Raw genomic sequence first — 26,312 nt, forward strand, 5'->3', positions numbered from 1 at the left:
CGTGCAACTGGATCATGCGGCGGCGACTCTCAAGATGAATACCACCCATGATATCCGCATGCATGATGCCCACGCGCTCCCGCACGAGCCAACAAAGTCGCCCGCCATTCCTCTTCGCAATCCCATCCACCCCTCCGTGGTTGACAAGCTCGATCCTGTCTTTGTGAAACTATACAACGATTACATCGCGAATGACCCTCCCTCATCCACCGACTTGACGGTGGTGCGCCAGAACTATTCAGCCTTATATTCCTATGCGGCAGCACCGCCATCCGGAGTAGGAGGCATTGGGGAAACACAAGTGCCCGGTTGGAACAAATATCCCGGGGACATCAATGTGCGGGTCTATGTACCACCAGGTGAAGAGCCCGGCCAACGCAAAGTGTGGCCCGTCCATTTCAATTTCCATGGCGGAGGTATATCGGCCCATCCAAAATAATGTTTACGGCTGTCCTTGCTGACACTTCATCTAGGCTGGGCCGTAGGTGACCTCGAGACCGATGCGCACGTCTGCCACCACATCTGCGCCTCTGTTCCTTGCTGCGTGATTGATATCGAATATCGACTGATCCCCGAGTATCCCTTTCCCATCGGGATTATGGACAGTCTCACAGCCGTCGCACACATCTTGGCCAATCACAAAACATTCTCCATCGACTCGACAAATATGACCTTCGGCGGTGAATCTTCTGGCGCCACTATCGCTCTCATCCTCAATCATTTGTTCCGTGACGGAGGTTTCGGCGACAAACTCAAGGGTGTCATAGTTGCGACACCCACCATCAGCGACGTGAGGAAGTATGCAACACCAGATATGAGCCCGTGGCCGAGCATGAGGGAGTCCGAGTTTGCCCCTCTCCTCAACTGGGAGAAGTTGAAATGGTTCGACACATTCAAATGGATGTCTTTGTCCAGCCAGCACCCGGGAACAAAGCCCAAGGAACAGAAGCGAGACATCTCCTGGTTCGCCGATGCGATGAATGCTCCGGAATTCAAGAACCTGGCCCCCTTGACATATGTGGCCACAGCAGAGATCGATCCCCTGAGAGACGAGGCTGAAGCATATGCTAAGAAAGTCGAGGAGGCGGGCAACAAGATCGTCTTGAAGAGGTTCAATGGCATGCCGCATCATTTCATGCATATGGATAGGGCCCTACCTCAAGCCCGAGAATATGTCCAAGATGTCATATCCCACGTTCGGCAGTGTCTCTATCCACCTTCCGAGCCGCCTGTCATGACGACGCCACCGGAAACTTGAAGACGAGATCTCGCGAATCTGCTGGGCGGATTAAAACTTGATGCGCACGCTTTCAGTCACGCCTCCAGCCTATCGCTGTGCGCTGGTCGATCATTACCCAGGGTGTTCCGAAGAGATACCCGTTTTCCGTTGCATCTCCTGCTTCACAAGCATTGTCTCTGCTCGGAGACGGTCCTTCCGTACTGGAGGTGGCAGGGGACTGCCATGTTGCATATTGCCCGTTCCATGGGTTAATTGTCGCTCCACATACTTCCAGATTATACTAGCTGTTGACCCCTGCAGAACCGGCAAAATTGCGGTCAGTGGTTCCTATGAGAAAGAACCTGGGAGATGGCAGGATCGTCGACTCAAAAAAAACAAGGAAGTTCAGTTCATGGGCTCTGTCTCTCCGGAAAGGCCGACCTGCTGGATGACTGCTTCGTCCGACGCCTCCTCCAGACCCGCCTTGCCGCGGCGGAGGTCAAGCGATTTCCGCTCCGAGTTGAGGGTTGAGACAGGAAATTAGCTCCGACCAGATTTCGTGAACAGGCCAGCAGACAGTCATAGCTGTGACCAGTCACCATTTGGCACACCCAGCGAGCCCATGCCAGACAAGATGGAAATCCGCAAACTGCAGCTCCCTCCTGCGTTTCATCCCAGAAAAGCCAACTGCTTGAGAACGAAGACGCTTTTTTGGTGTAGGTTCAGTCATGTGTGCACATGGCATATGGGTTGGAATCTGTTCGGACCCAACAGTCTTATGTTCGAACAAGAAGCTAGATTTTCCTTCGGCATACTGTATTAACGTCCATATTGGCTGTAATTGGGCTCTGTCGCACTTCTTCTCTTTATCAGTCTGTGTATTCCCTCGTGTGGTAGATGCCCGCCGTCATCGGTTGACTTGAGTTCTCCTTGCATTCGAGCCCTCCATCTCCAGCGCCAGCACTCAGTCGGCAAAATGCGGGGTTTTCAGTGGGACCCGGTTCAACTTCGGAAGATGTAGAGACGACACGCCGAGACGCGTCGAACGCGTCCAGCGCGTCTCAAATTGCACGAACAGATAATTGCAAACTTCATGTCCATGGCTCCCAGTCACCGCCAACTGTGAGTGAGCGAGCATTGTTTCGACATACACGGTCAAGATGCCAGAAAGACCTCCGTTTCCGGGCCGTCCTGCCCAACCCCCAGGCCATACCTACCTTCAATACTCTCCCGATGGTCAGAGGTTGACCGTGGCAGGCATTGGAGACTTTGCTCGTTCCTTTAGGACCAACGACAATGGCGAACCGGATTTACTGCCCTCGACTCATGCAGAGACATTTGCTGTTGCTTCAGGAGTATGGGCACCGCTTGGGGAAAAGAATTTGGCGAGATGCAGCCGGCTGACGTGGAGCAGAACGACTACGCGATTTTCGGCTGCGAAGATGGTACAGTCTGCGAATACGCTGTCCCTTCCGGAGACTTCAAGCAGATGCTCCTCAGAACCACCCTTCCCATCAGGGATGTTGTGCTCTCCCCAGATGAGGAATGGGTGGCAGTTTCTAGCGAGTAGGTCAATATTCTTTGGTGCCATGTAACCGTCTCTGACTACCCTAGCGAGCTTGAAATTAAGGTCGTCAACCGAAACGATATCGAGCGAATGACCATACTTCGTGATCACCCAAAGCCGATAAAACATGTGGCATACGACCATTCTGGGAGATATCTCGCCGCATCCTGCACCGATGGCGTTATCTACATTTACGACATGACCTCCTCCGAGCCCAGGTTATTCCGAACGATCGACGGGGTCATCCCTCGACTCGAGACAGCCGAAACAGCCACTTCCCGCTGTGTTTGGCATCCTGATGGAAGGGCTTTTGCCTGCGCAACAGCAACAAGAGATATTCAAGTAGTCTCGGTCGAGGACGGTGCACATCAAAGGACATTCTCGGGCGAGCACACTGCCGAGATAACATCGCTGGCATGGTCACCAAATGGTGCCTTGCTGGCCTCGTCAGACTCGGATTGTCTCATCATCTGGGACACGAAAACACAAAAGCCGCTGAAGCGTTTCAACTACACGAATATCCTTAACGTTGCGTGGCAGAACCACGGCGAGAATATCTTTAACTGGACGACATCCAACGGTGAAGTCTTCATCATCCCTGAGTTTCTCAGAGACGAAGCGCATGTCAAGCTGCTCGAAGGGCCCAAAGTTGGTGCTCCCTTCTTCCACGATCCGCTGCTCGAGAAAGCTGCTGTTGTGAATGGCCGGAAACCACTGATCAACGGTCAAGGAAAGCGAGCACATAGTCCTGACAGTCTCGACGAGCTCCTCGGACCGGAAGAAGAATACGATTGGATTGAAGACGACGACGGTGCGGGATACATCAATGAAAACGGGAAGAGGACAAATGGCCATCTTGGAGACATAGCCCACCCTCTACCAAAGCGGAATAGGCAGGATTCCTGGCAACCGCAGGTACATGAGCCGTTTCAACCAGGAGCCACCCCTTGGAGGGGCAACCGGAAATATCTGTGTCTCAATTTGATTGGTTTTGTCTGGACGGTAGACCAAGACACCCACCATACGGTCACAGTCGAATTTTACGACCGCGAAATGTACCGAGACTTCCATTTTACCGATCCCTTCCTATACGACAAAGCATGCCTGAACGAGACGGGGACGTTGTTCTCTTGCCCTCCACGAGATGGCCAACCCGCTGTCATCTTCTACCGACCCCACGAAACTTGGACCACGCGGTCAGATATGCGTATCAATTTGCCCGACGGCGAAGAAGCAACATGCATTGCTCTCAGCAGCAGATACATTGTAGCTGTCACCAACAAGAACTACGTCCGGGTATGGACATTGTTTGGTACGGCCGTGCGGATTTGGCGTATGAAGAGTGCCCCAGCTGTCACTTGTGCTGCGTGGGGCGATTATGTTATGACAGTTGGAAATGGACCTGTCGCCGCTGACGGCTGCACACAGCTTACGTACAGCATTGACAACGTCCGGCGAGACGAGAGTTGTCAAAATGAAGATATCCTCGCGCTCGGCACGGTTCCGCCGGACTCGGACGATGAGGAAGTGACTTTGAAGAATCTCTTCTGGAGCGATTCAGGAGACCCGTGTATCTACGACAGCAATGGGGTGCTCTTGACGCTCCTACACTGGCGTACTTTGGGGCAGGCAAAATGGGTGCCTCTACTTGACACGAGGTTGCTGGATCGATTAAAGGATGGGAAGAAAGAGGAAACATATTGGCCCGTTGCCGTGGCGGACCTGAAGTTCCACTGCATTATCCTCAAAGGCGGAGATAAGACTCCATATTTCCCGCGACCTTTGCTCACTGAGTTCGAGTTCAATATCCCGGTCTGCAGGCCAGTGGACAGGAGTAGGGATGTCGAGGAAGACGATAGGGCGGAATCCAATGCTGCCGCCGCAGCGAGGTTGGAAGAAGCATTTGTCCGCAGCTCGGTGATCTTGGGATTGCTTGACGACCATGTTCAGAGTTTGGAACAGAGGGCCAGCCACTCGCAGAAGACGGAGGTTATGAGACGGGAGGTCGAGGTAGACAAGATTTTGCTGCAGCTTTTGGCGGTGGAGTGTCGCGAAGGGGAAGAGAGGGGTATGAAAGCTCTCGAGATTGTAGGGTTACTCAAGGACCGCAGTGGCAAGATGCTCGAGGCTGCGGCCAAGGTTGCCGGAAGATGGGGCAGGACCGTGCTGGAGGACAAGATCAGAGAAGTGGCGGAGCGCCGGTTGATGGGAATTGAGGAAGAATGATTTGGACATAGATTTCTTTCGGGAAGTGAGACGATCGCCTCAACTTATGACGATACATGGACGCTATGCTGCAATGCGATGGGGTCCTGCTAGATTGGTGCTGAAACAAGGCTGAATGAAATAGGGGCATGAGGGTGGCTACACAGACGCCTCCTCCTTATCTCCCCTTCCGTCCGTTGGGCGCCTTTTGTCTTGGCACTGGCTTGGCACCTATTTACCTCTTTGTTTACTTCGCGATGCGATAGATCTACTATATAACAATGTCTGAATTGAGGCGATCTACTAGGAAAACACGGCCAAAACGATTCTTCGACGAGAGATTCGTACCTGAGGAACATATACAGCCAAAAAGAGCAAAAAAAACCGCGCCAGATCCACCTATAACGCGTCCTGCGGAACAGCCTCCACCGCCGGAAGTTAAAGATATATTGGACCAACCAACACCCTCATATTCTCCACCAATTGAGGTTACATTTACGCCGTTTATGATCAATTGGATAGAGAGCGATCCATTCTCTTTATTTATCAAGTTTCTCGGCGAGATCTCAGTCCTGGCGATCGTGGAAGCAACGAATGCAAAGGCCGCAAATACGATGGGTCCCCGCCCGCAACACGGACGAACCTGGTCACCCCTAACGCGAGAAGAGCTATTCCGCTGGCTCGGAATTCTTCTCTACCTAGTAAACTATACTGGCAAGAGAAGGGATACCCAGTGGGATCGATTACGCGTGTTTATGGCACAGAAGAGGTGGGAACAAATCCATCGATTTTTGACCTTTAACATCAACACTATTCTACCACAAATAGACCATTTACATAGCCTTTTTCGCGCTAGATTAGAGCCTGTCTATTCGACGGTTCGTGCCAATTGTCAGGCCGCAATTGTGCCTTCTTCCTGGGTCTCTGTCGACGAGGTAATGGTCGCGTTCTGCGGCCGTTCTAAGCATACAGTCAAGCTGAAAGGCAAGCCAATCAAGGAGGGCTTCAAGATCTGGGGCCTAGGCTGTGTCGGCGGCTACTATTACGACTGGCTTTTACACAGTCCTATCGAAGGCGCAGAAGGCTGTAATCGCAGAAGGCCAATCTCGTTTGCGCGCGATGCTAATGGGACACCCATTATGCTATCGGAGACCTTTCAAGTACCAGTTGTACTCCTCAAGAGACTCAGGCACCCTTATCCTCACTCAAAATGGCTAGTGTTCCTGGACAATCTATTCCTCAACTTAAACGTTGCGCAGACTCTCCTAGCCCTTGACATCGGCGTAATGGACACAACACGCAAAAGCTCAAAGGGTCTACCTGAGAAACTGATCGCGCTTAAGGAACTCAAACAGCCTCTTATTTACGGAGGCTATAAGGCCATCGTCAAGGAGAACATTCTATGCTTTGCCTGGCAGGACAACAACGTCGTCCTAGGCCTTACCACCGCGTTCTCTCTTCACAAGGTTGGCGACTTTGTTATACGCGATCGACGGCGGCCAGGAGATGCCTCAACTAATGCTAGGATTGCGCTCCCAGTGTTCGGCGAAGACTGGATCAAACCGCTGCCTATTCCACTTGCGATCGATGCCTATAACCACGGCATGAATGCCGTCGACAATGCCAATCAAATCCGAGCCAATTTCAGTGCCCAGTTACGCTTTGAGAGGCGCAATTGGCGTCCGCTTGCCTGGTGGCTATTCGACGTTTGCCTAGTCAACAGCTTCGTTATCTGGCGCGCCAAACTACCACCTAATCGTCGCCAGAGTACTCATCTACGGGAGCAATTCAATCGCCAATTGATCAACTCGTTACTCTCGCGAGGGCTTAACCACAGGCTAGAGAAGCGTCCTAGTAGGAGCAGGTGTGCCTGGGGCGTTCAACACCTCGACGATTGCGTCTCTGGCGGCGACAGGCACAGAACAGATGGGCAAGAGGCAGGACAACAGGCAAGAGAGCCTCTCCGCGAGGTGGTAAACGGATCGCTACCAACTAGGCGCCGCATCCGTTCAAGGGACACGATATTTGGCTGTAATACCTGTGGTGTCAATCTATGTGCAAAGGGCTACTGCTTTTATAAATATCATACAAATCTACATAGTAATTTGCTGTGGAATAGTATTTGATTCCTGAGCTTCGTACTGTTCTACATGAATTTGCATGCCAAGCCTAGTGCCAAGACAAAAGGCGCCCAACGGACGGAAGGGGAGATAACTATAGGAGCCCTGTTGTACAGAGAATGAGAGTGGATCTATCTGCTTGATTGTGTTCCTTCCTCTGGCTTTTCAGAGAGACTCTGCCTGTCTATATACTATTTGCACTGTGGCAAGAAGCGATCCGCTGAATAGATCTGGACCTGGCCAGATCTGTCCAGACCTCGTTGTCGATCAACGGTGGCACCGAGGCTATTATAGAGAGGCCTCGGTTGAAGCATTGGTGGATTTGATTGGCCCCTTCATAAGAAATATGATCGTCTCAACCTGAGCAACTTATAAATCCTTGTTCACCCTTCCCACAACACCACATTCCAGTTCCGAGACTCTTGAAAACGGCGACATGAGTGTACGGGGATGGTAGCTGGATAATATTCGACTTTTACAGACTCCAACTACCAATCTCATATCGCAATCCCGCGCCTTCTACCTAGTACAAAGTTCAATACGAGTTTAAGCTGTAGAGCGTGCTGTGTACAAACAAAGTCACTGCCTCGTTCCCTCTGTATACTTGAGGGCTGGCTTAGCGAGTCTCTGCCGTCTATGACGGTGGGATCAGTGCGCTTTTTGTCTCCTTCAATCATCAAAGCCATAACGTTCTTTTTTCATTCAAGCTCCTCGTAGGGCTTTCGAAGTTTCATATCAGTGGAACGCGCGTTTTAGAAGACGGCAAAATCTTCTCTTTATATCTCCATAACATCAAGGACTGTCATCCGGGATCTGTCCATTCGCTCGTTACAGCTGGCTGCATTCGATTCTCTGCACCGGAAAAAGGCTTCAACATCCAGTACACCACTCTGGGTGTCAGCGATACCAGCGCTGGAATCGATCAAAAAACAAACAAAACAAACAAAACAAAACAAAACCATATAGCTAGTCGGAACGAATCTCATCGTTTTCCATCTAGGCCTTCTCATGAAAAATTCTGGCGTAATACTTCTCCCCCCTCCCCCGGCCCAAGCACATATTCAACGACGTGAAGCGACCCGGTTTTGAACACCGGGATATGTTCGATCGAAACTTTGCCATCTTCTGCGATCTTCATGGCTTGAACCATTTTGTATGGGTCTTTCCACTAGTACGAGACAACCTCATCACCAATGTCGTCGGACCTTCTAAGTCTTCGACCTGTGTCAGGATTGTGTCATGGTGCGTGGTCTGCTTTATGTTTGTCCGCCTCTCCTAGGAGTCGCCTCCACGCAAAATCATGTCAAGACCTGGTCCGTCACATGTCTTTGAAGGGTAAGGAAGCCACGGATGATCACCTGGTCGGCACTGGCCTGGAGGCCATTGGATAAAAGAAACGCGCATTTCTAGAACACCTTTTGCATGGGTATCACCCGTCCGAGATTTTGAGTCGTGGCTAAGAGTCGCGTAATAGTTCCAGCTTGATTTCTCCCGTAGCCGAAATCGTCCTCACAGTGCTCCGCGAGTCCATTGCTCTTAATACTGTAACAGAGCACTTCAGGGTTCGGCGTGTATGTGCAACAACGCACAGAGGCCTGTCCAGCAGGTCGGGAATCGAGAACGCGTTTCTGGTTGACACCGACAGGGCAACACCACCACCAACACCGCCCCCAGAGAGGCAGCCGCTGGGGCTGCGAGCGCCTAGCACGGCGACGACATTGAGAAGTAGGAAAGGGCCGATGAAACACTCAGGAATAGGTAGGCGGCATCAAAAGCATGGAATACTGATACTCTGTCTAATTGTAAAGAATGGCACTCTTCTAGCACGGTAAACTGTCTCGCACTCCCCCCTATCAGCCCATTTTGGTTTGACATGTGACTAGACAACTCTCCCCCTTACTACCATTCTTCCAGCCCAGCCCAGCACTGCCACTTTGCCTTGTTACAATACGATGAAGTATCTAGATCTCGTAGTAAAAGCAGAATACACGGTTCTGGTTAAGCACTAAGAGATGTCGACCGAGCCAAATATGTTACGGTAGTGCTCAGAGATCGTCTCGCGAACAACTCTGGCATTGAAGCGGAAGTCCTTCATTTCGAAGGGTCTGGATTCCAACCGTCCAACCCGAGCTGGCCTTGTACATTTGGATCTTTCCTCAGTCAGCCCGTAAGCGGCGAAGTACATGGATGGCTACGAAAAAGACTCGAGGGTCTTTCGACAGTCGAGACGGCCGGGAATTCTGGTGAGCGCTTAACTTCTCCTGTATATTCTCCTCGATGTTATCATCTTGGGACTTATCGCGTCGACGATATTCAACCGAACCTATATATATTCTTTTGTAGAATTTATCAAGCTCTGAATAGTAATTTTTTTGGGGGGGGGGTTCGGGCCCTTGACCTATTCTTTTGAATTTTCTGCGGAACTTCCGACACCATTCAATAATTTACCTCACTTTCCGAACCATGCTTTTTTCATCTCGAGGCAAAATGACTTTCAAGTCCCGGTCATTTATGGCATCGCTGTTCTTAATAATCTATACAAGATAGTATAACTGGCGACCAAAATCGAAAGAAAGTATATGCACTATATCTGCTCGTACTGGACAATCTTCTATTCATCTGCATCAATAGACACGATGTCACAGGAGTCATCTTTCGGATCGTCCATTTCTCTCCCTTAACAGGATCCATATCATTCTGGCGTATCTCGCTCCTTTGAGATAAATGCAGGTATTCTTCTAGCACATCTTTCCACCGTTTTATGGTGTCAGTCCTCTTCGGATCGGGTATTTTCTCTTTGCCAAACTACTTCCGGAAGGCTTTCGGGAATTGTTCATCACCTTCTTGAATGCAATTGTTCTTCGTGATAAGAATGACACAGCGGCCATTGACTTTGAAATCATGGTAGAGTGCGGTTGCTGAAACTTAGGCGGCCGCATGCTTTCCTTTCAATCATCCGAAGATATAGGCGATAATATCAAGAAATCACCCTACGTCGGAGTCCCTATGATGATACCGCATACGTTCATTCACTTCTTTCGATTCTAATTGAGGTTACTAACGCCTTTTCGTCTCTAGGGCCGATGCAGCAGCGGCAAATTGAGTTGCGTCGAGCCTAGGAATATTGAAGATGGACCTGAAGACCGGATCGCTCATCTCGAGAATCTGCGTGAAACACACCAGTGGATTGTGTTTTTAATCCCAAGAGTGCCTGATAAGTTGGCATTCCTTATCCTCAAACGAGGATCGATTGTGCTGAAATGTGGGTTGAGGTTTCTGAAAGGAAAGTCGATGTTTCAATCTCTCCCTGGAACAGCCAGACAAAGTATCAAAATATGAAGATCTTGGTGCACGCGTTGTTACCTTGCACTCTGCGTACCGTTGCTAGAGCTTTCGGCGGGGGATTCAACCTCTCCCGCCAAACTCTAGCATGAGTAATGACCCACCATCCAGGTGTACACATCGTATAACTAAGGTATAGGTCCTAAGGCACAGGTGCTGACTGGGAGAATAAAGTTAGGTAACCAATAGGTACAATCCTTGGGCGCCAGGGCGTTTAGACATGTGCTTTTGTTAGTTTTCGCAATAGGCAGTCCAAATGTGCTCGGCTGTCTGCACATAAGGCTTGAAGCGTCTGATCAATGGAAGACAGAGTCACCGCTAGAGCATATTTTCTGCGCGGGGTTGGTCACTCGAGGGGGTGAGCGGTGCTCGTATGAGACCATTCCTGCTCTCGCGAGACTTAGCACCTAGTGAGTGATTCTCGGGTACAGGCAGAGCGCCGGGGATCAGTTTCCTACCACTTAGACAGGCTCCTAGCCTAGCCGGCGCACGGTCCCTAGGAATGGGGAAGCGGGGTGAGGCTGTGATAAGCGTACCTGAAAAGCTTGCTGTAACCCTCGGACGTCATTGCGCCTAGGAATTTGAGAGAAGTTTAGGGTAAAGGCAGAAGGCGAAGACGAGGGGGGGTAGGGGTGGCTGATATCAGTGGCACAGTGAAGCTGAGCCGCACGCGAGCTTTATAAAGGTGACGACAAAGCTTCAAAACTAGGAGCACCAGGGGTGACAACTCTGCGTAATGGCGACTGACAAGCACCAATTGATCTCCCGGCAAACCCCTTTTAGCTGGACCGATGATATACTTCAGCGCAATATTACAGGGCGTGCTGGAAAGTATCATCTCCACTTTAGATGGTTGTTTCGGAGAATCGATTCCGGTCGTTGGCAGTAAACGACATGCGGATTTCGCTTATATCCGATCAATGCTAGGGATCAACCTCGGGTTGAGACACCAAAAGAGAGCACTTCTGAGGCCATCGATCTCTACAGACAGATCCCTAGATTTCAATTACCGCCGTCATCATTACAAAACCTCACCATGTCATATTTATTTCGGCCCGATGTCAACAACACGGTTGATAAAAGCGAGATTGTCTTCGACATACCAAAAGAGTGTAAGGCGGGAGTGGTGGTCAATGAAGGCCCCGATTTCCATATTGAGGTTCAGATGGTCCCGGTCCCAGAGCCTGGTAAGGGAGCACCTGACGATCTTCTCAATATGAGACACAGTTCTGTTCCCTCCATCAACCTTGGCCCTAACCAGAATCGTCATTCTTTAGGCCCAGACGAAGTATTGATCAAGCTCAACGTAACCGGCATCTGCTTTTCAGATCTGCATTTCGCAATGGGTGACCTGGGTACTCCGCCTATGTCGACGTTCGGTGTGCGATCTCCCGGCCACGAGGGCGCCGGCGTTGTCGTCAAGGTAGGCTCCAATGTGAAGAACTGGAAGACAGGCGATCGGGCGGGGATGAAGCCGAGATGGTCAGTTTGCGGTGACTGTGACCTATGCCTGGATGACAAGGAGTCTTATTGTCGAAAATCCGTGCTCTGTGGTCTCCATAAAACAGGGCAAGTTTACTCTTTGCTGGGTGAAGCGTCCCCGAGTCAATGCTAATGTTCAATAGAACATATCAACAGTAATTGATCTTGAAATTCACCCTTGGCTTCAAGAATTGCTAATCTATGAAATAGATATGTCACTTCTCCGGCGAATTATACGCAAAGGATTCCTGACGGTGTGGACGATTACGCAGCCGCACCAATCATGTGCTCAGCGGGAACGATGTATCGCTCCTTACGTCTGGCGGGACTCAAGGTGAACAATTGGGCTGTTTTCCTAGGAGGGGGTGGAGGAGTGGGCATTCAAGGCGTGCAACTGGCAGTCGCAATGGGACTTAAACCTATTGTCGTGGACACGGGAGACGAGAAGGAGAAGCTGGCCATGTCCCGGGGGGCGAAAGCCTTCGTCGATTTCAAACGTGTTGATGACCCGGTTGCGGAGACGATCAAGATCGCGGATGGGATCGGAGCACATGGAGTCTTCGTCACAGCAGGCAACTCATATCCATCCGCAATACCGTACATTGGTACACGCGTCGGTGGTGTTGTATCGTGTATAGGGCTCCGTAAGTGGCTGTCTCTCCTCTCCCGGCGCGAATGATGCTGAACAAAAATACAACTAGCGCACAACAAAGAACTCAGTATCGGGGCTTCCCCGGTCAAATTCATCACTCAAGGACTGACCGTGCGCGGCTCAATGGTGGGCAGTAGAGCTGACATTGCCACCGCCCTTCAATACGCCGCGGCCGGTAAACTCTCTGGTGATCACACAGTATATTCAATTGACCGACTCCCAGAGGCCGTGGAAAGGATCAGAAAAGGTGAAGCGGCCGGAAGAGGCGTGGTTGACTTCAACCTTTAGTGATATAAGTCCATACTTTTTCATGATAGGCAACCCTACTTAAGATGGGCAGAGTGCACTCCGTGAACTTGCTAGGATGTAGATTGACCGTATGCGCGGGGTATATAGCCTTGTAAAGGCAATTCCCGCCAAAGCGCTAAAATACCCCTCAGGTTCACTAGAAGCAAGACCTGGGAGTTCATTGGCGCAATAAATACAGTATGTCTAGCCAACTAGCTTCGGTACTCTGTACCCCGCGAGATCGGCTGCGGATACCGCTCTCGCGCTCTTCGAAGCATCCCATGCGGGGCCCCATGTTTGTCAACGACCTTACCTACACACGCAAAGGTCGGTGGATCGCCCAAGATCGGTCTTCCTCCTTCGGGACACGCAATCAAGGGATGGGAGAACATTTCACAACGGTAAGGGAATCAATCAGTCCGGTGGATTCTGGTTTTCAGCTCTCTGGCACTGCTTGCAGCCTTCTCCGTGTCCCCGTGTAGGCCGGGCTGTCAGTAATCATCAGAAACATGTCACAAAGAAATAGGATCAAGAATGTAACCGTCGCGCCGGTGGCGTTCCATGACATGCCATTGCTGAACAGCGTCGGAGTGCACGAACCATTTGCATTGCGCAGCATGGTCGAGATTGTCATAACGTGTGGAACGTACGGACTAGGCGAGTCATACGGCGACTCTACGCATCTGGACCGCCTGCAAAGAGCTGCCGAGCGAATCGAAGGTCTCTCAGTGTACGACAAAAATGCTCTTTTCAAGACATGTGTCGAGTCTCTGACAGACGACGCCGGTATGGGTGGCGATGGTATGGCCGGCATGGTCACCACGGCATCTGTTGCTGACAAGGTCTTCTCCCTCTTTGAAGTTGCATGTCTCGATATCCAAGGCAAGTTGGCAGGGGTCCCCGTGAGCGATTTCCTTGGTGGCCGCATGAGAGAGAAGGTCCAATACTCGGCATACACTTTTTTTACAAGTGAAGAGGACATCCGGGAGACCTAGACGATGAATATGGCCCGGCCCTCGATGCGGCCGGTCTGGTCAGGCAAGCCCAGAAGATCATAAATGAATATGGGTTCCAGGCGATAAAACTCAAAGGCGGTGTTTTGACACCGGCACAGGAGGTCGAAGCTGTCAGAGCCCTTCTTGCAGCATTTCCTGGTGTCCCCCTGGGGCTGGATCCGAATGCCGCGTGGACGGTTGAGACCTCCAAATGGGTTGCGAAAGAGCTGGAAGGTATTGTCGAGTACTTGGACGACCCGGCCGCAGGAATTGAAGGCATGGCCAGTGTCGCGAAGGAGGCTCGGATGCCCCCAGCTACGAATATGACCGTGGTCGCCTTCACTCACCTCCCTCTCAGCATATCACGCAACGCTGTCCAGGTGATCTTGTCCGATCACCACTTTTGGGGCGGCCTGCGCAAGTCTTGGATACTGGCTGCCATCTGCGCGACGTGGGGGATGCGGCTCTCCATGCATTCGAACAGCCATTTGGGCATCTCGCTCGCCGCCATGACGCATCTGGCGTCCGCGACTCCTAATCTTGATTACGCCTGCGACACTCATTGGCCATGGAAGCGGCGCGATGAGGACGTCATTATCGATGGCGCTCTGAAGTGGGTGGACGGCGGCGTGGTTCTACCCACCGCGCCTGGGTTAGGTGCCGAACTCGATAGGGACAAATTAGCGCGGATTCACCAGCAGTGTATCTTGACTGTGGGCTGCGCAAGCGGGACGACACCGCTTACATGAAGTTCTTCCACCCAGAATTTTCCGCCAAGAATTTTCCGCCAAAATTCCGAAGTGGTGAGACGCGGATAAATGCCAGGGAAAACATAATTTTGGAGACAAGGTCATCGCCACCTGATAACTGCCCCCCTTTTCAAGACTCTTATAACGATATATAGTCTGGTTTCTCAAGGAAACTTTTGTGCATCTTCGGGGCTGACATGTTCGCGGCTTCCATATGGAGCCCTGTAAGCGCGACTCAAAATCGAGTGATGCCTCCATTGGAAGCCCAAAGACCGTGCATCCGCCCCATGCGGGGTCTCACAATTTGTAGGCGGTTTCAAGCTTCAAGCATGCCACGCATACACATGCATCTGCCGACGAAGTCAGGTAGCTGCACTTTTCAGAGCGAGTCCTAGCCTCCACTTGAATAGGCGAGGAGCGTGGCCTGAGCGAGGCTGTGCCGAAGTTTAGCCGATTGCTGGTTTCACTCCACAGGCGCTTGAATATCCTGGGCCGTGTGCATACTCGGTAGAGAACTCTGAGTCCCTTGAGAATTATAGCTCGATCCTTAAGTAAGAGTCCATATGGCTTTAGAGTTTAGTATCGTTTGGAGAGACCGAGCTCCATGAGAAGTATGCGCCATTGCGTTGTATAGGAAGGGAGCCTGGTCTTGATTCTTTTCAGTCATTTCTGTATCTGCAGCCTTCTGGCACTCCATGCCAACCATGCCAGTACCATTGCGCCCTTCACTCCCGTTGCAACCCACAACGCTCCATTGTATTGGACTGATGTCTTAAGCAGGGCTCCAGAGACGGCTGCGCCTCCAAATAAAGACACCGCCCCTAACGCCCGCCTGTTTCGGTCCGGATCCTCAAGAAGCCCGGCGGTGAACAGGTCAGGATCGCTCATTAAGTCACAGAACAGGCTCGTCAAGACCACGGTCGGCAATGCATTATACTTGAGGATCCTGCTCGCCACAATTTGACCCGCGCTCTGAAAAGCCAGAAAAGCAATGGGACACAATTCGTGCCACGGGAAGCTTCCCCGTCCGTCAGCGACCACTGTCTCTTCTTTCGCAACAACCCCTCCAGAAATCAGTGATGCAGTCAAGATCATGAATGACGTTTGAATGAAGAAAGATGAGGCCACCACCCATCGCTTGAGACCGCCGAGGTATCGATGGTATCGTGAGAAGAAAAGCGCACCAAGACAGAATGATAAGATGGCGATTAATGATTTCGTCCAGGTATGCTTTGGCACGTTTGCCGGCAGATCGCTGACACCGAGACCGGCAAAAATGGTATTTCCTGCGAGCATGAGTTCAGTACCAAGGCTACCCATTTAGAGCCCAAATCCTTACCAGTCTGCATGCCAACAAAGCAGCTCCAAGTATCGAAAGCGACAGAGTCAACCATCCCTGTCACAAAGAAGCAACCCAGAAGGATAGTGTCTGCCCATCTTGGGTCGATGTCAGATGTCAACCAGAGCCGTAATCTCGTTGACAATGGTAGGCTTGAAGAGGAGAAACCCTTTTCAAGGTCCATGGCGTGATGCTCTTCGTCTGTCGAAAGAGGGGTTTCCATATTTTATTGAAGATTTGTCGAAGTGGACGTGTCGTAGCTGTGATGATGACGATGTCATAAAGAGAGATTGAAAGAAACGATCCCCACCTCAGAAACATCGATATCACTGTGTGGAATACTTAGCTCGTAAATTTGTATGTCGTTTCGCAAATCACGCCGGAGACGGACTTCCAGCAGCAGAGTCTTATCGCCTTCTTTGCACTCCATTTTGCGGCTGAAGGAAAAAAGAATCAGGGACAAAAGAAACGCGTGATAGTTTTCATTTCTAGCCTCGTCGGTATTGAGAGATTTTGTGCAGGACGTCGGGTGACCACCAAAATGATTAGCCGGCCAGCTCCGAAGTTTTTCCGTTCCTCCGAGGGTGGTATTCCTTGGCAAGAACTCCGTCGCGGTACCATCTCCGCGGATCAATATTTTTCCCTGAGACGGTTTGTCAGCCTTACAAGCGAGGTCAGCTGAAATTGTCCCTGGTGGTCTCCCCTGACCAAGGTGAACGTGCTCAAACATACTGCACAATAACAACCGCATCGAACAGCGATATTCCAACGAGGCTGCAAGACAACCTGTGGTTGATCAGGCTCCGAAATATATACTCAGTACGCTATTGAACTAACCATCTAGGTGCGAATGACAGTCTCAGGCATACAGTCCCTTTTGCCACCATAGACACCTCTCATTTGCAGCGTTGTCCTTCATTGGTCCAATCTTCGTCAGATTCAGGTTTTGCACTGTGGTACTTGCCCCATATGTTGGGAAAGGCGGCAATCCTGCTGCATTCGGATTGCCCGTCATGACAAAGTTCGTGAAGTACCTCTGCATGATGACCGCCAACGTGTCATTCTTGACCAAGGGGTTTGGACCATTGTAGTATGTATATGAAATGTCATCGCCGTGAAGGCTTGGTGGAACACTGAATATGTAATTGAACACATTGTTGTTGTACGCGCGAGCCAAGAAGTTGGTACTGCATGTGAAGAACGCTTCTGTGATCATCAACTCGCTTCGCCCTGTCGGCGTGGTATAACCAGCAGAACCGTCGAAGACAGGCGGATACAGTGTGTGGGATATATAGTTAACGGCGGCGTCAGTAATGGTGGGGAAGTATATGCGAAGGTCGGCTTCAAAGACGGTCTCATTTTGGGCGAAAGGATCCATGAATCCGAGACCTTCGTTGAGGTTATGGCCGGCCATAATCTTCAGAGATTTGTCGAACCCTCCGTGGAGAAGAAGCTGGCCGGGGAGATCTGGGGCAAAAGCCCCGTCTACGACAGGGTTGAAAGTGAACGTGCCGTAGGGGCTTGACCCTCCGACAAGCTTGTAGTTGGCGAGTGCAAGTGCTTCCGTAGACAGACTTCGTGCGTCTTCAAGTGTGTTGATTCCTGCAATAGCCAAGAAGTGGTTGTAGATGGCTTCTTGCAGAGTAACGCTAGGCGACATTTGAAACCCAGGACTCTGGACTATAGCCTGCTGAAAAGGTACCTTGCCCTTCAAGCCACCAAATGCCGTGATTTGGTGCATCGTGCTGCCGCCTCCGGCTGATTCTCCAATCACTGTCACTTGGTTCGGATTTCCGCCAAATTTGGTGATGTGTTGCTGCACCCATTCGAGCGCTAGGCGCTGATCGTGAAGGCCTGCGTTTGCTGTTCCAGATTCTTGGAATGTTGGACCAGATAGAAAGCCCTGGCGGTAAATATCAGTACACGGCGGGTTTGAAGATTCGGGCCTCAGGGCATACAAAAGCTCCAAGGCGATAGTTCATTGCTACCCAGATTATGCCCTTCCCGCCTTGACTCTGGCTAGCTTTGATAAGCCCTGCAGCAGATGGGCTATAGAGCGTCTTAGATCCGAGCGTATATCCTCCCCCGTGAATCCACACCATTCTAATTAAGCTGTCAGCTGGACCGGGCAGCCTCTCCACGTTCAGATCTGCTTACACTGGTGCCCCTGGGCCTTGACCAGCCGCTTCAAAAATAGCTCGCGGTACCATCACATCAAGGAACAGGCAGTCTTCCGAGGCCGTTGGATCAGATGGTGGCGTTGAGGCGAGTTTGGGGACCTGATAACCTGCGGAGATATTAAAAGCAGCTGTGCCATTGGCAATCCAGTCTGCTGAATAAATCGTCCAGGCTGGCAATACCTGGAAGCAGGTCACAGCCCTAGATCCGTTATTGAATACCTTGGTGCCATTCATGCTAGGGGGTTGAGGAGCAGAAAAGCGCAACTTCCCGAGCGGGGGCGCACCGTAGCGCACATTGGAGAAGTTGTAGTATTGTCCAGACTCCTAGGGAATCTTCAGTATCTGTGCCAAAAGACTCTGGGAAGAGGGAGGTCATTTCTTGCTCACATTGTAAGTTGCCTGGTGCAGTTCATAGCCTAGGTCCACTGTTGGTAGCGAAGGAGCTGGAGTAGCTGTACTCCAAATGGCGCTTGCAAGAAGCAAGATTGCCACATACAACATGTCAGCGATTGTTTGAGATCCTGAATTGGTACTGATGGGACGTAAGGAAAGCGCTACAGCTTGGACTCGGTTCAAGAGACAACAGAACTGGACAGGAAGGGTTTTATACAATTCTTGGACGCGTGTTACCCCAGCTATGCGGTCACTCGATACAAGGTGCGGAGCGGGGTGAGGAAGCAGGACAGAAGCGGCATTTCGCTTCCTTCTCCATCTTGTTACTTGTATCCTCGTGGCTTCCCCAAGTGTAAACGGAGTAGGAATTGAAGCCATCAATACATGCACGCGAGACGTGAGCCTTCAACCTTCCTCATTAGGGCTAGAATCTCCGGCGGAGAACAATTCGTCCGGTGGAAGTGAAACTCTTGCCAAAGTCGAAGCGGACCCTTTTCCCCATAGATGCGGAACGAATGAAGATGGGATTCATAGCAGGAAGTGTGCATCTGAGAGGGTGGTCAAGGGAGTCAACAACTCGGTGGCCAAGCTCACAAAGTGCCGATGGGTGCTGCAATGCAAATGATGATGTAGTGGGGCCCATAGTCCTAATTTAGATTAGTGCTACGGCTACGCCGTATTGAAAAAGAAGCTTCTCTCCTAAGCTTCATTTAATATGATTTTCCCAGGCCACAAATTCTGAATCTGGAGTGCATACAGGCGTAGGCACAAAGTACATCTGGTACCATCATGATGCCTAGCATTATCCAGATGAGGCTGAAATGACCATAGTTGTTGCAGACATCCATCTAACCAAGATTGCTCTCTCACCTCCGCCATAATACCCAAATACGCTGAGCGGCAAAGCTGTGCTCGCGTCAACACAAACCAAACCAGGTCAAACCAAGAATCTCAATACCATCTATTCCTGCGCGCATTACCCTGAGGCCATTCTCGACTGTCTAAGCAGCAGCACTGGTCAACAGGATGACATTTCGCCGGTTCAATCACTCTTTGCTAGCTTCGGTCTCTCATATGTACCTACTTTCGTAAACATGTCTTCTTACGGCACATTTCCCAGTGACCCTTGAGGAAGAAGAATTTCGACATTAGGCTCTGACGGTGTCGAGCAGAAGATACTTAGCCTGTCCCAACTCAGCATAAAATCAGGGATGAATGCGGGGAGATGCACCTCCAGGTGTGCTTTCCGCGTCCACCGGACATGTCTCTCCACTTAAGGTCCAGGCAAACTTTCCATAGCCCCAGCGGAATGTGCCCTGGCGTGCGCCCATGGCTATCTAGTCGATCATTGGACCAAGTTGAGAACTTAACTATAACTGCCGATCGTGGAATACCTTGTGGTCAGGATGAGCTGTGGGATCAAATGCGCAAGCAACCTACCACGAGTGCCAATTCGAGGGCCGTGATAGCCGCATTGCCTTACCATGCTACCTTTACCGCTGCATCTTAGGATTTCCGACAAGAAACCAACGTGTCGTATTGGACACTTTCGGAGTCAGCTCTGCAACGATCCGTAGCGCAACATGACAAGGCTGAATCCAGGCACATCAAAGCCATCTTCCGCGAGGCCGCCACAGGACCATATACGTAAGATCAGAGGCCGAAGGTCCCGGTTGTTCTGGGACTGCTGCATCCGGCTCTGGCAGATGGAAACACCGTTGCCGCGAATGGTGCGCTCAGTAATGGCCCAACATTTTCAGCGAGGTAGTGGTAGAACCCGTCTTTTTGCCCCATCCTTCGATATCAAGGACCCGACAGATATTTCCCAGTGATAGCTGTCCAAGAAAGACAGATATCACAGTGGCTGACCATTAGTCTATAACAGAGGGGAATCACAAAGTCTGACATTCAAGATCCAGTCCGGCCTCCGTATTCCGTTCTGCATCCACATCCCCGCACTCTGCATGGCGACCTCGGTTCGCCACCAATCCTTCTTAGCGAGGAGGAGGCCACCTGGTAGTTGGTATGTAGCACTTGGCAGTTAGTGGGAGTTGCCCCGATTGCAAGCGGATCGGCTCGCGGTCAGGCCACCAGGCTGAGAAAGCTTGCTCTCAGAAATCATCAACATCCTTTATCGACGTCAACCCATTTTGAAACCGAAAACCATTCAATCAAGCATCTCGCAAGCCGCTAGAGAAGTTATCACCTAGCCTATGGATCACGCACAACGCTCTAGCAGGCTTGCATGGGCGTGCGACCGCTGTCGCCGGCAAAAGCTCAAGGTACCTACATATCTATCCCTGTGTCATCCCCATCCCCGCAAACTTCGTGATGAGCAAATACTAAGCAAAGTCAAAACTAAACATTTTAGTGTGATGTTGAAAAGCCATGTATACTATGCGTCAGAGCCGGCGTCGCATGCGAGCCGCAGTCATCAGCGCAGGATTCTCCGTTAAAGCGCAAGCGATCTGTTCACTCGGATGTGCCCCGTCGCCCGAAAGTGGCGGCGCCATCGACGTCGGCCGCTTCAGGTTATATCCAACATGGTGCCCCGCAGGGACCGAGAGATACCAGCTGCAGCGCGATGAATGATATAACGCACCCGGCGGGTCCCGCTCACTTCGACGGTGCCAGTCTAGAGATGGCGGATATAACGAGGACCAGTCCCGAGGAGAGCCAGCAGTTTGGCGCCAACGACTCGTCGATGGGTTTCGCAAAGATCCTCCTCGGGGAAGACGACGACAGCGACTCGCCGGCCAGCGGCGCTATCCCTGGCGATGCTGGACACTCAGCTACAGATCCGCAGTCTTTCGGCTGTATTTTGACGCCCTTGCCCTCGCAGACAATCCTCCAGGTCGCGGTGGACGCCTATTTCGACCGAGTGAATTGGTATATCATGCTCTTCCACCAGCCGTCGTTCGCAATTCGGACTCAAAACATCCTCCGGCGATCCGCGTGGAGACGCGATGAGCTGTGCGATGTGCTCCTCGTGGCGACAGTTGCGGCCGTTGGATTACGCTGTGTTGAACACGATAAGACGTGGAAAGGCCATCAACTGCTGGAGGCCTACTCGGTGACGGCTGAGTCACTCGTCTCGGACCTAATGTCGCAAATCGGATCGCGCTTCTACGAACTGATGCTAGAGTCGCGCATCGAAGTGTTTCAGATTTGCATGCTGCTGACCATTTACCATGTATATTTTGGGTCATCGACCTTCGCCTGGAACGTGTCCGGTGTTTCCACACGAACAGCGTATGCACTGGCTCTGCATTGCGACAAAGCACGAAACACGGACGAGGTTGCCCGGGAAGTGAGCAATCGATGTTGGAATCATTTAGTCGTGTCGGACCAGTTTTCTTCAATGATATTCGGGCGTCCAGCGAGTCTTGATCCCGCATTTGCGCAATTCAAGAAGCTGGCAGACTTGGACGACACCGACCTGCCAGAGGGGACAGCGGCTCTTCCGGTCTTGCAGGAACCCTGCGGAACGGTGACATTTCTGACTTACCACACGCTCAAGTTTGAGCTTTACGATATCATCCGCCAAACCCTACAGAGCTTCAGGGTCCTGCAACTTCAGAGCCCAGTCTCCGTCCGGGATCTGAAGGCGCTTATTCAAGTCGTCAATACCACGGAACTCATGTTGAAGCAGTGGCACGAGAATCTGCCGGCGGTTTTCAAGTCTTCCCGCTGGCCGGCAGACGATCCATGGAACGTCCTTGAACTCGACCAGTGCAGCGCGGAAGAGCATAGTGTGAGGAGGAAAATCGGCTTGCAAGGCTTCATTCTGCAGCTTCTGTACGACGCGGCGCGAGTGTGGGCACACCGGCCGCTGCTGAAACTCCGAATCTCCATATCTCCAAGGGAAGGCAATGTCAAGATCGGTCTGGACGACATTCCTGATTCCCTGGGCACTTCGGTCCGGGCGGCGCTGCGGATGTCGCGGGTCCCGGTGAACGAGTTCGAGGGCCAACTCGCTCAGTCGTTTGTGCTCATGCATCTCTTCACGGCCGGAGTCATCTTGTGCATCGCGCCGACGTGTCAGCCGTACAGCCAAATGGCCAGCGAGGCGAAGGCTGGGGTGCTGAGGATCATTGCCGCCTGCAGAGCCATCAAGGACGAGAGCAAGATCGCCCAGCACACTGACCAGATGCTGACGAGGCTCTACAAAAAGACGATGCAGCGCGAGATGGACAATGCCCTGCGACCGCCGGACACTGGCATAACGAAGGATCGGCTGGGCCAGACGCTCGCCGAGAAGCAAACACAAGACAGCGCTGGCTATCCCCGCGGGCCTGGACACGGGGAAACAAGCATGATGTCCTCCAGGCCGACTCCCTTTCAGGTGGGCGCGGAGACTCCAAGCGCGGCGATAGGACGCGGCGCCGGGACACTTGCGGCTCTGGACTTTGATGCCCGCCGCGCCGATGAGTTTCCCGACCAACCTGTCGTTTCGTACCTGCAGTTCGAATCGCTCTGCCACAACGACAGAATGCTCTCTCACGCCAACGAGCACTTCGATGAAGCCTATGGTGCTTTTGAACAGAGTATGTCGAGACAAAGTCATTTCCCCCATTTCCCCTCCTCCTTCCCTTTTATGTGTGTCTGAAAGAGATCAAAGACATCATGGGTTACCTCTGCTAATTTTCAATGCTCGTGTTCACAGTGTCCAATCTCGACTTTGGCGACTTTTCCTTCAAGCCTTACTAAATCAATCAATCAGTCACCATGACTGCCACCATACCGTCGTCGCCAGGAAGCTGGTATGACGCGTGCTGGATACTCCGTAACGGGAGCTACTTTTCCAGACAACCCCCCTTTCGGTCTCGCGCAGCCTCGCGATAGTTAACTCAACCTCTGGTGTTGTTGCTACTATAGAAACTCCATAACCGTCGAGCATGCCTCAACAATGGCCCTAAGAGGTCCGCACAATTGGAGCTATCCCTTCAAACAGTGGGAATAAAACCGAAAAACAACAGGAGAAGGCGAGTCAGAGGGTGGATCTGGACATGTGGCGTCTACCTGAAATCAAGAGGAATTCTCTCTCATTCCGGCACATCCAACGAGTTATCCATCGAACCGGCCTAGGCGGACGATGTGTAAGTGGAGACGACCTCTGAGAGGAGACATGAACAGTCTGTGTCGAAAGACTGGAGCCGAATTGGAGCCTTCTCACATTCACTATGTCAATCCATCAAATCCAAAGTATTGACCTCTCTTTCACCATTCGGACCCGCAAGCCCAAAGTCCCAGTTCCCGTAATCATGTTCTTCCCAGGCTGGGCCGTATTTGAATCCAGTCACCTTCTCCCACCTTTTCTGCCTTGCGTGATATTTCTCCTTGGCTTTCCTCCTGTCTTCATCACTGTGACCCTTGACGATCCTCTCTACCGACCTCTGTATGCGCTGACGAATCGCGAGACCCTCTTCCTTCTTCTGCTTGGCTTCCCGCACCTTGCGCAGTTCCTTCATGCGCTTCTTCAGCCTGTACCGTAGACACGCCTTCGCCAGCTTTTCTCTCCACCCAGAAAATACATGTCTCGCCATGTAAAAGAAATCACAGCCGAAAAGGAAGCTCACTTGTCAGGTTGGTATAAGAGTGAGCGGATGTGTAACGGCAAGATCAGGGAAACAGTGTTTGTAACTGCTCAGTCGGGCATTGCTGTTTGGCCGGATACTGGACAGCGACTTCCTGGTGGTCGTCAAGCGAGTTCTGAACCGTTTCAGCTGCGCTTGAGGGATCGTTTGAAAGCGTCGTATTCAGGATTCATCAACGGTGGGATCCTCGTGCCCAAGAGCGGGTCGAATCGAGTCGGTCCTTGGTTGGAATCTGGCCTTTGCCACTAAAACACCGCCACTGGACCTGTGTCGATGGAGAGGCGGGTAGGAGTGAGGGAGCTTGGAGATGAAGGCACCGTATGTGCATGCGCGCGAATTTTTTCCGTGGCAGAGGGAACGGAGAGCGTAATCGAGGTTTCTTATAAGGGAGGCGTGGTCGAGTCGGGTTCAAGTTCTGATGGAATGAGAGCGACGGCTGCCCTAGGATGTCAAAGAACATGATGATGTCGACTCGGGCAGACAAAGCAGTTCATGAAGAAGGCAGAAGGGCAGTTTCAAAAAGTTGGAGGAAGTGCTTCCTTACCAGGTGATAGATGCAGTCCTGCGGCAGGGTGAAATCTCTCAGTCATATTGGGTGCCGTCCATGAGTGAAGTGATATACTCGGTGCGACAGATATGTGGTTGATGTAGTCGATTTGATGCGGGCAAACGACACTGGAAGCAGAAGGCACGATTCGAAGCTGCTCCTCCTCGTTGCTATAAGTGGCAGCAGCGCTGTGTGGCGAAGATGAAGACACAAAGGCGATTTCGGTAATGAGGAGAGCACACTCATCACATCTGGTTGACGAGCTCTGAGGACCTGAGGAACCTGAGGACCTGAGAACCTGGCTTCATAGAGCAAACTTCTGCTGTTGGCTCTTTCCCATATCAAACTTTTCCACCCTCAAACCCAACCATCAATAAAGCAGTCGAGATCCACATTTCAACCTCATTATGTCCTCCGCCAAGTGACGCGCACCCTGGCATTCAACAGATGTCTCTCCCTCTGCATAAACAACCCTGCGACCGCACAGCGGCAAGGTCTGTGCAATGAGGGCTCATAACCGAGAGCCGGCGGACGTTAACCACAAGTTTTTGGGCTCCGCAAGCCATTACATCTAACTGGCTGTGAGGAAGATGCGGGTTCTCAGCTCCCCAGTTACATCTCTCCCACATCGTCTCCTTCTCCGTCTAGCATTGTGATCGTAGACGGCACCTTTTGCTGGGGCTTTTGCGCGCAGTTTGCCCCTGAAATATCGGTTCCTGAACTTTGCATATGATTTTTGCAGCTGTCCATGTGCAACCTGGAAGTGCTCTACCTTGGCGCTGGCAGTCAGACAGACGTTGTCTTTAACGATTGTGAGCTTGTGTTCAGAACAAGAGGCCCAGATGCAAGCGGCTATGCCAGCCTTGTGCTTGTCCCCAAAAGTCCGCGGCAGTGAGATGGGCTTGAAAAAATGCCGAAACAGTTGTTGCGCAAATTCCGCAGCGCGAGGGGGGATTTTCAGCACGGCACATGCCTGATGTAGTCTAGCAATGGTCACGTCGTGTGCTTTGGCTGGCCGGGGAGTGTGTGAAGTGTCCTTTTGTTGCAAAGCTCTTTGTGTTCGCGGTGGCGTTGCGGATGACGGACCACACGCGGGGAAAGGGCAGTGATCTCCGTAGCAGCGGAGTCGCTCGACTAGACGCGCAAACTCGAGTTGATACTGCTCGCTCTCATTCGACATCAGGTTGGCTGGTAGTGGGCTCCGGTTTTCTTCAGATCGACAGCGTCAGCCATAATCTTTTCCAGAGGGCGGGAACCAAGCTGAACACCTCAAGTATTCACGATTTCCCTGCACTCTTATGCGGCTGGAGCCCGAGATTTCAATATTGAAATGAGCAGCTGACCCTCAGATCGGATATGTCTGGATTGCTCGATAAGTAATAGCTCAGACAGACTCTCAAGATTGTGTGTAGAATGAGCGGACTAAGCAGACTCAAGAGACTGTCGACAATGCCGTTTCGAGGGAGCGCGAAGAAGTGAGGGAGTAAACGTGATGAAGTTCGGCAGCACGTGGACGCCAACTAGATTGATGCTTTCGAGGGAGTGGAAAGACTGACAACTCGAAGTCGGCAGGCGAAAGTAAGAGGCGAAGACGAAGTTTGTACGTGAAGACGCCACAGGTTGGAGCAGGAAAGTCG

The 26,312-nt window shown here is 51.6% G+C and overlaps 9 protein-coding genes across 9 annotated transcripts; 5 read left to right on the forward strand and 4 right to left on the reverse strand.

The window, feature by feature from the left end:
- Nucleotides 1-34: 34 nt before the first annotated feature.
- Z519_06785 (uncharacterized protein) lies at nt 35-1,258 on the forward strand (the record flags this gene model as incomplete). The annotated part of the gene is made up of 2 exons (XM_016764523.1): nt 35-416; nt 474-1,258. 2 exons carry the CDS (start codon nt 35-37, stop codon nt 1,256-1,258), a joined length of 1,167 nt encoding a protein of 388 aa, XP_016619605.1.
- Nucleotides 1,259-2,379: 1,121 nt separating this feature from the next.
- Nucleotides 2,380-5,012, forward strand: Z519_06786 (uncharacterized protein; the record flags this gene model as incomplete). Its single annotated transcript, XM_016764524.1, has 3 exons — nt 2,380-2,574; nt 2,634-2,785; nt 2,834-5,012. 3 exons carry the CDS (start codon nt 2,380-2,382, stop codon nt 5,010-5,012), a joined length of 2,526 nt encoding a protein of 841 aa, XP_016619606.1.
- Nucleotides 5,013-11,489: 6,477 nt separating this feature from the next.
- Nucleotides 11,490-12,875, forward strand: Z519_06787 (uncharacterized protein; the record flags this gene model as incomplete). Its single annotated transcript, XM_016764525.1, has 4 exons — nt 11,490-11,977; nt 12,079-12,090; nt 12,146-12,579; nt 12,637-12,875. The coding sequence occupies 4 exons, from the start codon at nt 11,490-11,492 to the stop codon at nt 12,873-12,875; spliced, it is 1,173 nt and encodes a 390-aa protein (XP_016619607.1).
- A 509-nt stretch (nt 12,876-13,384) lies between these two features.
- Z519_06788 (uncharacterized protein) lies at nt 13,385-14,619 on the forward strand (the record flags this gene model as incomplete). Its single annotated transcript, XM_016764526.1, has 2 exons — nt 13,385-13,761; nt 13,851-14,619. The coding sequence occupies 2 exons, from the start codon at nt 13,385-13,387 to the stop codon at nt 14,617-14,619; spliced, it is 1,146 nt and encodes a 381-aa protein (XP_016619608.1).
- A 663-nt stretch (nt 14,620-15,282) lies between these two features.
- Nucleotides 15,283-16,181, reverse strand: Z519_06789 (uncharacterized protein; the record flags this gene model as incomplete). Its single annotated transcript, XM_016764527.1, has 2 exons — nt 15,283-15,905; nt 15,959-16,181. 2 exons carry the CDS (start codon nt 16,179-16,181, stop codon nt 15,283-15,285), a joined length of 846 nt encoding a protein of 281 aa, XP_016619609.1.
- A 636-nt stretch (nt 16,182-16,817) lies between these two features.
- Z519_06790 (uncharacterized protein) lies at nt 16,818-18,639 on the reverse strand (the record flags this gene model as incomplete). Its single annotated transcript, XM_016764528.1, has 4 exons — nt 16,818-17,861; nt 17,917-18,061; nt 18,116-18,462; nt 18,526-18,639. The coding sequence occupies 4 exons, from the start codon at nt 18,637-18,639 to the stop codon at nt 16,818-16,820; spliced, it is 1,650 nt and encodes a 549-aa protein (XP_016619610.1).
- A 2,476-nt stretch (nt 18,640-21,115) lies between these two features.
- On the forward strand, nt 21,116-23,241 carry Z519_06791 (uncharacterized protein; the record flags this gene model as incomplete). The annotated part of the gene is made up of 2 exons (XM_016764529.1): nt 21,116-23,078; nt 23,198-23,241. The coding sequence occupies 2 exons, from the start codon at nt 21,116-21,118 to the stop codon at nt 23,239-23,241; spliced, it is 2,007 nt and encodes a 668-aa protein (XP_016619611.1).
- Nucleotides 23,242-23,717: 476 nt separating this feature from the next.
- Nucleotides 23,718-24,077, reverse strand: Z519_06792 (uncharacterized protein; the record flags this gene model as incomplete). Its single annotated transcript, XM_016764530.1, has 1 exon — nt 23,718-24,077. One exon carries the CDS (start codon nt 24,075-24,077, stop codon nt 23,718-23,720), a length of 360 nt encoding a protein of 119 aa, XP_016619612.1.
- A 1,169-nt stretch (nt 24,078-25,246) lies between these two features.
- On the reverse strand, nt 25,247-25,855 carry Z519_06793 (uncharacterized protein; the record flags this gene model as incomplete). Its single annotated transcript, XM_016764531.1, has 1 exon — nt 25,247-25,855. The coding sequence occupies one exon, from the start codon at nt 25,853-25,855 to the stop codon at nt 25,247-25,249; it is 609 nt and encodes a 202-aa protein (XP_016619613.1).
- Nucleotides 25,856-26,312: the final 457 nt, after the last annotated feature.

The sequence above is a fragment of the Cladophialophora bantiana genome, assembly GCF_000835475.1.
Source record: "Cladophialophora bantiana CBS 173.52 unplaced genomic scaffold supercont1.9, whole genome shotgun sequence".
In the NCBI taxonomy this organism is placed as follows: Eukaryota; Fungi; Ascomycota; class Eurotiomycetes; order Chaetothyriales; family Herpotrichiellaceae; genus Cladophialophora; species Cladophialophora bantiana.